This window comes from Salvelinus namaycush, chromosome 30 (genome assembly GCF_016432855.1).
Source record: "Salvelinus namaycush isolate Seneca chromosome 30, SaNama_1.0, whole genome shotgun sequence".
Lineage (NCBI taxonomy): Eukaryota > Metazoa > Chordata > Actinopteri > Salmoniformes > Salmonidae > Salvelinus > Salvelinus namaycush.
The window spans coordinates 17,985,136-17,997,919 of record NC_052336.1 but is presented as its reverse complement, the minus strand read 5'-3'; the positions used below and the strand labels follow the sequence as shown (position 1 = coordinate 17,997,919).

Sequence of the window (12,784 nt, the reverse complement as noted above, 5' to 3'; positions counted from 1 at the left end):
AAATGCACATGACAGTCCACTTGGAGTTTGCCAAAAGGCACCTAAAGACTCTCAGACCATGAAAAACAAGATTCTCTGGTCTGATGAAACTAAGATTGAACTCTTTGGCCTGAATGACAAGCGGCACGTCTGGAGGAAACCTGGCACCATCCCTACGGTGAAGCATGATGGTGGCAGCATCATGCAGTGGGGATGGTTTTCAGCAGCTTTTACTGGGAGACTAGACAGGATCGTGGCAAAGATGAAAAGAGAGATGAGTACAGAGAGATCTTTAATGAAAACCTGCTCCAGATCGCTCAGGACCTCCGACTGGGGCGAAGGTTCCCCTTCCAACCGGATAATGACCCTAAGCACACAGCCAAGACAACACAGGAGTGGCTTCGGGACAAGTCTCTGAATGTCCTTGAGTGGCCCAGACTTGAACCCGATCGAACATCTCTGGAGACCTGAAAATAGCTATGCAGCAACACTCCCCATCCAACCTGACAGAGCTTGAGAGGATCTGCAGAGAAGAATGGGACAAACTCCCCAAATACAGGTGTGCCAAGCTTGTAGCATCATACCCAAGACTTGAGGGTGTAATCACTGCCAAAGGTGCCTTAACAAAGTACAGAGTAAAGGTTCTGAATACTTGTGATGTGATTTCCTTTTTTGTATTTTTTTGTATTTTTTGTATTTTTATAAATTAGGAAACATTTCTAAAAACCTGTTTTTGCTTTGTCATTATGGGGTAGTGTGTGTTCATTTTGGTATTTTTTATTTAACCCTTATTTTACCAGGTAAGTTGACCGAGAACACATTCTCATTTACAGCAACGACCTGGAGGAGAGGAGATGAATGAGCCAATTGTAAGCTGGGGATGATTAGGTGTTATTAGTGACCACAGAAAGACAGGACACCCGTTTTACGACCCATCCAAAAGACGGCACCCTACATAGAGCAATGTACCCAATCACTGGGGACATTGGGGCATTCAGATAATTTTTTAGACCAGAGGAAAGATTGCCTCCTACTGGCCCTCCAACACCATTTTCAGCAGCATCTGGTCTCCCATCCAGGGACTGACCAGGACCAACCCTGCTTAGCTTCAGAAGCAAGCCAGCAGTGGGATGCAGGGTGGTATGCAGGGTGGTATGCTGCTGGCACTGAGAATTGATGAGGAAAAAAATATATTTTAGAATAAGGCTGTAACATAACAAAATGGGGGAAACGGTCAAGGGGTCTGAATACTTTCCGAAAGGCGCTGTAGTTGATTTTATTCAAACACATAGGGTGTGTCTATATATGGAAAAAATACACGTTAAAAATGTAGACCGATAGTTAAAAGAACAGATGACCCTCAGTCGGCCAATGTTTTTTGTCAGGGACAGCCCTAATGTCAACATATCAGCGCATTAGATAAGTATGGACATCAACACAAACGTTGCACCTAAACAACAGCTGAGCATATCGAAGACAAATGTTTCACACACACATTATGTCATAAAAGCAACACATCACCAACACACAGTGTGTTACACGGACACTCAGCATCAAATAGCGTTTAACACAGCTTCCTAGTTACAAATGCTTTGCCAAGAAAAACAAAGCATGTGTTCTGTGGAGACTAATCATCATTAATACTCCCAAGTTAATAATTTGGTCCTTAGGTACAGGCAAGACGTTTTTTTTACTACTACAATAATTAATGTAGTTCATTTTGATATATGCATTGAGTGTAGTCTGCGCAACATCTTTTCAGTGACCTTCTGAATTATTAACTCAACTTTTACCCCACACTACCACAATATATTGATTTACATGCTTCAAGAAATGCTGGAGGATCCAAAGCAAACCCCTGATCAATGAGCACTGACAACTGCTGAACATCTGCTTTGAGGGGCTTCGTAGCAACCTGAAAATCCAAACTCCATTCCACTGTGTTGGAAGTCGGTCTCTCTTCAGCTCCCCAGCAGAGCCAGGCCTGAAAGCAGCTGGTCTAACACTGCTCTGCCTCTCTAGCTCATCAAACTGTAGCCAAGTTGAGCACTCTAGTGTGAGGGGGCCTAGACAGTCAATGCCCTCTAGTCAGAAGGGCATGGTTCTGTGCAGTGTTCATATCTTCCATGGTTCAACGGAATGGTGTCACTAGTCCATCAGATGATCACAGCCTTTGTGTGTGGGGGGTATTTTCTGTTTACTCTCTAGCAGAGGAAAGCTCTGCTCTACCTGAAGGGACATCCATGCTAAGGTCAGGCTGGTCCAGAGGGTTTGCGGTTGAGTTCTGGTCTAGTCTGGCCAATAGATAAGAGGAACATGGTCCTGCTGGTGTTGGATGGCCCAGGGCCAGGGGCTGTGCGGTTCAGTTCTGGTCTAGTCTAGTCAATAGATAAGAGGAACATGGTCCTGCTGGTGTTGGATGGCCCAGGGCCAGGGGCCAGTGTGTTAAAGGCCCCAACGGTCCCCTAGCACCCCAATGAGGCTGCCAGCTGGAACTCTAACAAAGTATTCACCCCTACACACACACTAGACATAAGAGCCAGCGATAGCTACTTATCACAGTGACCCTTTTCACTGCTTGTAGCTTGGAGTGCCCAAGGTACACCAGTACGTCCAGCTCCCTTAACTGATTGTTTAATCCCGGCAGACCCAACAGCGCTACCTCCTCCCCCTGAACCTTGGGCCAAAGCAGTAGCAGGTTCCACATAGAGGCAAGGACAGCTCCAACTCTACGAGTCATAAATCTCTGTGCTGATGGCCCACCAGGGTCATTCCTGCGCTTGTTTACAGAGTTCACAGGCTTGAATGTGCTGCTGGCAGCAGAGCTGTGTGCAACATGGTCTCAGCCATGAATGTCAGACAAGGCCCTGCCAGACAAACTTACAAATCAATTACACTGGACCTGACTGGGCCCGCAGAGTCCTGGGAACGAGCCGACCAGGGGGAGAGACCTCATCAAGAACTGGCAGTGTGATAAGGCGCACAACAGCATCCATGACTACTGTAGCCTGGCTTCACTGTAAGAACCCCAGTCTGATGGTTGATGAGTGATGACAATCTGACGACTGCAACATTACTGGATGATAGGCACTTCAGCTACAGCACACCACTTCCAGGAGAATAGGGGCTCTGACACCACTTCCAGGAGAATAGGGGTTCTGACACCACTTCCAGGAGAATAGGGGTTCTGACACCACTTCCAGGAGAATAGGGGTTCTGACACCACTTCCAGGAGAATAGGGGTTCTGACACCACTTCCAGGAGAATAGGGGTTCTGACACCACTTCCAGGAGAATAGGGGTTCTGACACCACTTCCAGGAGAATAGGGGTTCTGACACCACTTCCAGGAGAATAGGGGTTCTGACACCACTTCCAGGAGAATAGGGGTTCTGACACCACTTCCAGGAGAATAGGGGTTCTGACACCACTTCCAGGAGAATAGGGGTTCTGACACCACTTCCAGGAGAATAGGGGTTCTAACACCACTTCCAGGAGAATAGGGGATCTAACACCACTTCCAGGAGAATAGGGGTTCTAACACCACTTCCAGTAAAATAGGAGTTTTAACGCCACTTAATTATCAAAGGACACAGGTTTACTTCAAAAGGTACAAAAATTACTCCATTAAGGGCTAGCGTCCCACCTCGACAACATCCGGTGAAATGACAACGATTTTGATGACAGATTGCAGAGTTTCAAATTCTAAACACCTCCTTTTTTTTCTTATTTTTAAAATGATTTTTTAAATCATTTTTAAACCTTTTTTCTCCCCAATTTCGTGGTATCCAATTGGTAGTTCCAGTCCTGTCCCATCGCTGCAACTCCCTTACGCACTCGGGAGAGGCGAAGGTCAAGAGCCATGCGTCCTCCAAAACACAACCCAACCAAGCCGCACTGCTTCTTGACACAGCCCGCTTAACCCGGAAACCAGTTCCGCCAGTGTGTCTGAGGAAACACTGTACACCTGGTTACCGTGTCAGCGTGCACTGCACCCGGCCCGCCACAGGAGTCGCTAGAGCACAATGGGACAGGAACATCCATGCCGGCCAAACCCTCCTCTAACCCAGACGACGCTGGACCAATTGTGCACCGCCCCGTGAGCCACCTGGTCGCGGCCGGCTGCGGCAGAGCCTGGACTCGAACCAGGATCTCTAGTGGCACAGCTAGTACTGCGATGCAGTGCCTGAGACCACTGCGTTACTCGGGAGGCATGTTTCTAAACACGTCTACATTAATGTGGATGCTACCATGATTCAGGATAATCTTGAACGAATCGGGAATAATGATGAGTGAGAAAGTTGAATGTTGAAGTGTATAGAAATATTCTATTCTTATTTACAATAAAACAAAATAATCCAAATGGTACTAATATTCATGGTTGATAAACTCCATTTCCATTCAGACAGACATATTAGAAAACTCGGTGGCCCAGTGCAGGGCAGCACCTACCTTCTGGATGGGCGGCCCAGTGCAGGGCAGCACCTACCTTCTGGATGGGCGGCCCAGTGCAGGGCAGCACCTACCTTCTGGATGGGCGGCCCAGTGCAGGGCAGCACCTACCTTCTGGATGGGCGGCCCAGTGCAGGGCAGCACCTACCTTCTGGATGGGCGGCCCAGTGCAGGGCAGCACCTACCTTCTGGATGGGCGGCCCAGTGCAGGGCAGCACCTACCTTCTGGATGGGCGGCCCAGTGCAGGGCAGCACCTACCTTCTGAATGGGTGGCCCAGTGCAGGGTAGCACCTACCTTCTGAATGGGCGGCAGCCTCCTGCTCTCCCTGTGGACCGCCTCCAGAGTTTCCATCTGCATGGCCACGATGCCTGGGGTCAGAGGTCATGACCAGTTAGCACAATGTCATGCACACACAAAAACACATAAGTTACCCAACCCAGGTAAACAAATACATGCTTGCACACACCTATTTACAACCACAGGAAGCCTATATTGACAGGTTTGAAGACCACCACCTACAGTGAGATACACAAGTATTGGGATGATACAATGACTATGAGGTTAAACTATCAGCTTTAATTTGAGGGTATTTTCATCCATATCAGGTGAACTGTGTGTCTTGGTTGTGTTTCAGATTATCTTGTACCCAATATAAATTGTAAATAATGTATTGTGTCACTTTTATTGTAAATAAGAACAATGTTTCTAAACACCTATTTTTTTAAAATTATTATAAAAAAATTATTTTTCTCCCCAATTTCGTGGTATCCAATTGGTAGTTCCAGTCCTGTCCCATCGCTGCAACTCCCGTACGGACTCGGGAGAGGCGAAGGTCAAGAGCCATGCGTCCTCCGAAACACAACCCAACCAAGCCGCACTGCTTCTTGACACAACGCCCGCTTAACCCGGAAACCAGTTGCGGCGGTGTGTCGGAGGAAACACTGTACACCTGGTTACCGTGTCAGCGTGCACTGCACCTGGCCCGCCACAGGAGTCGCTAGAGCGCAATGGGACAGGAACATCCATGCCGGCCAAACCCTCCTCTAACCCAGACGACGCTGGGCCAATTGTGCACCGCCCCGTGAGCCACCTGGTCGCGGCCGGCTGCGGCAGAGCCTGGACTCGAACCAGGATCTCTAGTGGCACAGCTAGTACTGCGATGCAGTGCCTGAGACCACTGCGTTACTCGGGAGGCATGTTTCTAAACACGTCTACATTAATGTGGATGCTACCATGATTCAGGATAATCTTGAACGAATCGGGAATAATGATGAGTGAGAAAGTTGAATGTTAAAGTGTATAGAAATATTCTATTCTTATTTACAATAAAACAAAATAATCCAAAGTGCTGGAGTACAGAGCCAAAACCACAAAACATGTGTTACTGTCCCAATACTTATGGAGCTCACTGTTTGTCAAAGAGTTAATCTGCTCAGAGGCTGTAGGACTACACAGCAGTACAGGCCTGCACTCAGAATACACACTTCAATCAGCTTCCAGGTACACCTTGGCAAAAAGGGTTAACTGATAAAGCTCACAGAATTAGGACAGTGGGAGTTTGCTACTGAAGTCAGAGGTCACAGTGCTTGCTAGCTACAGAGCTCCTGGATAGAGGTGTATTGGGGTTTAATTGACATTGTATTGAGTAGTATTGAGGTTGACTGGGGGGGGTCGTACGGTACCTGGGATCATGCTATGCAAACTCTTGATGTGGTCCTGACTGACGCCACTCTCTGTGCACACCTTGTCAATGAAGCGGGCGATGAAGCGTACCACAGAGTTGGCCACGTCGCTGTTCTCAGAGTCCTCAAAGCCACTCTCTGTGTCAAAGCTATCCGCCACACTGCCTGCAATACTGCAAACACACATTTAGTCGGATTTTAGTCTGCATTAATGGCATGAGAATAGAACAGGCTGCAGAGAGGGATGCTTGAAGTTTTCCCAGAGATGCACATGACGATATAGTGTGCCTGAGGTCTGTGAGCATGGCACACCAGCAGTCTGGCGAGAGGTCAGCTGTGATGCCAGGACCTCTCACTCGGTCTCTTGGCCACGCTACACTTTTCACATGGGACGGTGATGTAACGTCCCGCAGGGTTTACAAACACACAGATGAGATCCAGAAGTCTCTGCGAGAAACAAAACAAGTCTGGGGCAAGAACCAAGAGAGAAAAACAAGCAAATAAACACAGTGTGGCCATCGCCCCCCGCCCCCCCCCCTACTCATGAAACCAGCGGCAAAACAAGAACTAAAGGCTTCATCATGGTATAGTCTTCAACATTCTCCATGTAAACAACTCAAAGGGCCTAAAATCTCCAGTAATACGCTTCAGAGGGGACTAGCTGGGGGACTACCTTGTAGCAGCAGCGCATACAGAAAGTGAAAGTGAGAAACTCTGGAGATAGGGCCTTGGCAGACCCTTTTTCATTTCTGAGAAAAGCCACACGTGCAAATTTTCCAAACTTGGTACACATTACATTACTCTTAGTGCAGAGCACTGGAAATCCCAATCTTTGTTTCTTTTGGTTGAGTGGAGGTCACCCGCCCCCCCCACGCAAACAGGCTGAGTGGAGGTCGCTCCCCCACGCAGGCAGGCTGAGTGGAGGTCGCTCCCCCACGCAGGCAGGCTGAGTGCATGTCGCTCCCCCACGCAGGCAGGCTGAGTGCATGTCGCTCCCCCACGCAGGCAGGCTGAGTGCATGTCGCTCCCCCACGCAGGCAGGCTGAGTGCATGTCGCTCCCCCCCGCAGGCAGGCTGAGTGGAGGTCGCTCCCCCCCGCAGGCAGGCTGAGTGGAGGTCGCTCCCCCCCGCAGGCAGGCTGAGTGGAGGTCGCTCCCCCCCGCAGGCAGGCTGAGTGGAGGTCGCTCCCCCCCGCAGGCAGGCTGAGTGGAGGTCGCTCCCCCCCGCAGGCAGGCTGAGTGGAGGTCGCTCCCCCCCGCAGGCAGGCTGAGTGGAGGTCGCTCCCCCCCGCAGGCAGGCTGAGTGGAGGTCGCTCCCCCCCGCAGGCAGGCTGAGTGGAGGTCGCTCCCCCCCGCAGGCAGGCTGAGTGGAGGTCGCGCCCCCCCGCAGGCAGGCTGAGTGGAGGTCGCTCCCCCCCGCAGACAGGCCGAGTGGAGGTCGCTCCCCCCCGCAGACAGGCCGAGTGGAGGTCGCTCCCCCCCGCAGACAGGCCGAGTGGAGGTCGCTCCCCCCCCGCAGACAGGCCGAGTGGAGGTCGCTCCCCCCCCGCAGACAGGCCGAGTGGAGGTCGCTCCCCCCCCCGCAGACAGGCCGAGTGGAGGTCGCTCCCCCCCCCGCAGACAGGCCGAGTGGAGGTCGCTCCCCCCCGCAGGCAGGCTGAGTGGAGGTCGCTCCCCCCCGCAGGCAGGCTGAGTGGAGGTCGCTCCCCCCCGCAGGCAGGCTGAGTGGAGGTCGCTCCCCCCCGCAGGCAGGCTGAGTGGAGGTCGCTCCCCCCCGCAGGCAGGCTGAGTGGAGGTCGCCCCCCCCCGCAGGCAGGCTGAGTGGAGGTTGCTCCCCCCCGCAGGCAGGCTGAATGGAGGTCGCTCCCCCCCGCAGGCAGGCCGAGTGGAGGTCGCTCCCCCCCGCAGGCAGGCTGAGTGGAGGTCGCTCCCCCCCGCAGGCAGGCTGAGTGGAGGTCGCTCCCCCCCGCAGGCAGGCTGAGTGGAGGTCGCCCCCCCTCGCAGGCAGGCTGAGTGGAGGTCGCTCCCCCCCGCAGGCAGGCTGAGTGGAGGTCGCTCCCCCCCGCAGGCAGGCCGAGTGGAGGTCGCTCCCCCCCGCAGACAGGCCGAGTGGAGGTCGCTCCCCCCCCCGCAGACAGGCCGAGTGGAGGTCGCTCCCCCCCCGCAGACAGGCCGAGTGGAGGTCGCTCCCCCCCGCAGACAGGCTGAGTGGAGGTCGCTCCCCCCCCGCAGACAGGCTGAGTGGAGGTCGCTCCCCCCCCCGCAGACAGGCTGAGTGGAGGTCGCTCCCCCCCCCGCAGACAGGCTGAGTGGAGGTCGCTCCCCCCCCGCAGACAGGCTGAGTGGAGGTCGCTCCCCCCCCGCAGACAGGCTGAGTGGAGGTCGCTCCCCCCCCCCCCCCCGCAGACAGGCCGAGTGGAGGTCGCTCCCCCCCCCCCCCCCGCAGACAGGCCGAGTGGAGGTCGCTCCCCCCCCACGCAGACAGGCTGAGTGGAGGTCGCTCCCCCCCCGCAGACAGGCTGAGTGGAGGTCGCTCCCCCCCCCCCCGCAGACAGGCTGAGTGGAGGTCGCTCCCCCCCCCCCCGCAGACAGGCTGAGTGGAGGTCGCTCCCCCCCCCCGCAGACAGGCTGAGTGGAGGTCGCTCCCCCCCCCCGCAGACAGGCTGAGTGGAGGTCGCTCCCCCCCGCAGGCAGGCTGAGTGGAGGTCGCTCCCCCCCGCAGGCAGGCTGAGTGGAGGTCGCTCCCCCCCGCAGGCAGGCTGAGTGGAGGTCGCTCCCCCCCGCAGACAGGCCGAGTGGAGGTCGCTCCCCCCCCGCAGACAGGCCGAGTGGAGGTCGCTCCCCCCCCCGCAGACAGGCCGAGTGGAGGTCGCTCCCCCCCCCGCAGACAGGCTGAGTGGAGGTCGCTCCCCCCCCCCGCAGACAGGCTGAGTGGAGGTCGCTCCCCCCCGCAGACAGGCTGAGTGGAGGTCCCCTCCCCCCTGCAGACAGGCTGAGTGGAGGTCGCTCCCCCCCGCAGACAGGCTGAGTGGAGGTTGCTCCCCCACGCAGACAGGCTGAGTGGAGGTCACAGAGCTGAGGCTGAAACTCCAGCAGGTGATAGGACAGCCAACAGGATGGACGTGGGAGTGGGCAGGATATGGCTGAGGTGATCCGTTTTAGAGGAGAGGAGAGTGGATCATGTACACGGTGAGTAACGCCATGTCCGCCCACACACTTATCGTCACCTTATGACAAAGTACAAAATACTCCCCAAGCAAGAGCGCTATCGTCCTAGATAACAACCTTACATTTGGGCTCTTTTTCTCTTTCCGATCGAGTGCATTTCACCCTAGGGGGCCATGCGCTTCTGTGTGCTGCGTCAAACTAACTGTTGATATAGCTGTGGCGAATGGCTAGGTGTCAGATTGAACTGACTGAATATCAGTGGGGTGCAGTGAGGCGCAACCAGCTGCTCTGCTTGCCTGTTGGTGACGATGCTGTTGCTGCCGCTCTCCCAGTCAGCGACGGGGTTGGCTCTGAGCAGCTTGTTCTTGCTGGTGTCCAGGGGGACCAGCAGGTAGACCAGGAGGCTGGCGTAGTGGATGGCCTGGCTGAACACCGTGCTCTCCTCGTTCTTCACCAGCTCCTGCTGCTTCTCCTTGCTGAGGCAGGGCCAGGCGCGCAGCTGCTCCGCCGCCAGGTCCATGGCCGTGCGCTCCGAGGCGCCGGGTGCCGCCGGGGGCAGGGGACCTTGTTCCTGAGGGGGGAGAAAGATATGGGGGTGTTCAGTGTCATTCTGCAAATGGGCCTAAAAAAGTGAGAGAAGAAAGACCAATGTATGGAACCTCTCATTCTCTTACCTTTAGCCTGGCACTGATGCCTAGTTTGTCTTCAGGGGCGGTGAGGTACAGGGCTCGGATCTGGTTCTGGACCTCGCTGTAGAACGTGGCCTCCCAGAACTGCTGATTGGTCCAAATGGAATGGTCCTGGACACAGGTGTATGCAAACTGGCTCACTCCAGCCGGCAGTTTCTGCAGACACGAGGGAATGTTTTGACAGTAAGAGGCGGAGGAGTAGATGTTTTCAACAGCTTACACTGAAGCTCTGACCAGACAAACGTTCAGACGTGCTGACTGTCTGCTTTTGACTGAACGTACAAGAGAGCAGTTTGGGCTCAACGTCTCACAACTCGTGAAACTAACTGGGCTGTGGGGAGCATAGCTTGTAAAGACAACCATTAAAACCTGGGTGGAAATAGGAAAATAATCCAAAGCTGCCAAAGGTTTCAAGCACAATCAATCATTTCTCGTGGGCCGTAAGTTTTCAACACATACAACACCACACCAAGAACGTCAGGCTCCCGCTTTCTCTCTGGATGAGTACTGAAAACAGGGCCCTGCAGTTTTTCCACAGTATGAATAGTGAAAAAAATGATAATAATACCTGTTTGCACACAGCACCTAGAGGGAACATGCAACTCTGCTAAAGCCATGAAGACTGTTCCTATGTCCCGATATAAATACATGAATGTTGGGCAACAGCTATAGCATCAACTAGACCCAAACCCAAGAACACCACTGTCAACACCACTGCCAACACCACTGCCAACACCACTGCCAACACCACTGCCAACACTGTTTATAAATGAACATCCTTACCCCCCCACCTCTATGTTCCCCTCCTCCCCCCTGGCCGAGTTTGACGGCCATGTGTCTTTCGTAAGCGACGCTCAAGCCTCTTATTAGATTATTTCTGATTTCGTCCCTCTGAGCCTGACACAATACAACACAGAACTCATTATCGCTTTGGTTCTCCCTGAATGACCAGCGGCAGCGGCTACTGTAGTTACGAGGCAGCAGAACTAAAATAGCTACAGTCTCGGCACCCTGCTGAGGCTTACCCGAGGGCAGGGGTCCGAGCACAGAGCCCTGGAGGAGTGAGAGAGCAGTGGGCGGAAGATCAAAGGTGAGACTGGGGCTGGAAGTGATTCTAGTGTACGATGGTCTGTGTATCTCATCTCTCCAGAGAGGTTTGAAGGCCGTTGGAGGGCAGCAGTAGACCGCCTGCTCTGCTTCCTCCCTGCTCAGGACAGCCCTACACCTTGAGTAGTATCCCTCTGATGTAAATGATAAATCAACTAGTAAGCCTCCTGTCTAAACCACTGTCATAAAGAAATAATTCACCTCCAAATGTACGCAGTCCGTCCGAGCGCAGCTTTATATCGTTAAGTAAGGAGGATGACGCCAATGTCAAAGCTCGTACGGATAGTTTCGTTTCCCCGGGAATGTTTTATACACATTACATCTTCACAGGAACACTGTGTCCTCCGCACTCAGCCATTTACAGGGAGAGCAGGGAGCTGGCCTAACAACCCTCTGTCGACAGAGACAAATCTGACACGGCCACAAGTGTTTTCAGGACAAACCGTGGCGCTAATAGACTTACAGATTACCTGATTGGATTAACGAGTCTAGACTAAATGCACAGAGGTCAGTGTTAAAGGATGGAAATAAATGAACCGTGGCCATTCATGGAACAGCGACCAATATGAAAAACAAGAACAGTAGACGCGTTAATGCAGCTGTTATTCTGGGACCTGCACCAGAGAACAATATTTACAATATTAGTCATCATGCTCTCATGTCATATGGTGTGTGGGTTTTGCAGCAGATTGAGTGGAGGCGTGTGTGTCCTCTCCTGTTAAACACACTGCCTGCTCAGTTGTCTGGAGGTCAGGTTGACCACGGCCGGTTGGCTCTCCCTGCTCTGATAACAGAGCAGGGTCTAGGCTGCAGTCAGAACCTACTAGACAGAGCAGAGGGACAAGATAAGACAGATGGAGGGATGGAGGTAGACGACCCTCAGAGGCCCATATGAATGTCCACTTGCCAAATGTAGAAAAGGAATGCAGGGCTGGAAGAGAGGAAAACAAGGATAGAACAAACAGAGACAGACAGACAGACAGACAGACAGACAGACAGACAGACAGACAGACAGACAGACAGACACAGCAAGAGCGAGAGGGAGACAGACACAGAGAGAGAGGGAGCGAGACAGAGAGAGGGAGCGAGACAGAGAGAGGGAGCGAGACAGAGAGAGGGAGCGAGACAGACAGAGAGAGCGAGACAGACAGAGCGAGCGAGACAGACAGAGCGAGCGAGCGAGACAGAGCGAGCGAGCGAGACAGACAGAGCGAGCGAGACAGACAGAGCGAGCGAGACAGACAGAGCGAGCGAGACAGACAGAGCGAGCGAGCCAGACAGAGCGAGCGAGACAGAGCGAGCGAGCGAGACAGACAGAGCGAGCGAGACAGACAGAGCGAGCGAGACAGACAGAGCGAGCGAGACAGACAGAGCGACGGACAGAGCGAGCGAGACGGACAGAGCGAGCGAGACGGACAGAGCGAGCGAGACGGACAGAGCGAGCGAGACGGACAGAGCGAGCGAGACGGACAGAGCGAGCGAGACGGACAGAGCGAGCGAGACGGACAGAGAGAGCGAGACGGACAGAGAGAGCGAGACGGACTGAGAGAGCGAGACGGACTGAGAGAGCGAGACGGACTGAGAGAGCGAGACGGACTGAGAGAGCGAGACGGACTGAGAGAGCGAGACGGACTGAGAGAGCGAGACGGACTGAGAGAGCGAGACGGACTGAGAGAGCGAGACGGACAGAGAGAGCGAGACGGACAGA

General features: G+C 53.8%; 1 protein-coding gene across 1 annotated transcript in view; it reads right to left on the bottom strand.

The window, feature by feature from the left end:
* Positions 1-12,784, bottom strand: part of LOC120024951 (myotubularin-related protein 13-like) — a 158,388-nt gene that overhangs the window by 27,361 nt on the left and 118,243 nt on the right. Inside the window, exons 18-21 of the mRNA XM_038969338.1 lie at positions 9,955-10,125; positions 9,577-9,851; positions 6,114-6,286; positions 4,726-4,799 (exon numbers count right to left, since the gene is read on the bottom strand). Of these exons, the coding sequence (XP_038825266.1) occupies positions 4,726-4,799; positions 6,114-6,286; positions 9,577-9,851; positions 9,955-10,125 (693 nt within the window). The remainder of the gene's footprint in view (positions 1-4,725; positions 4,800-6,113; positions 6,287-9,576; positions 9,852-9,954; positions 10,126-12,784) is intronic.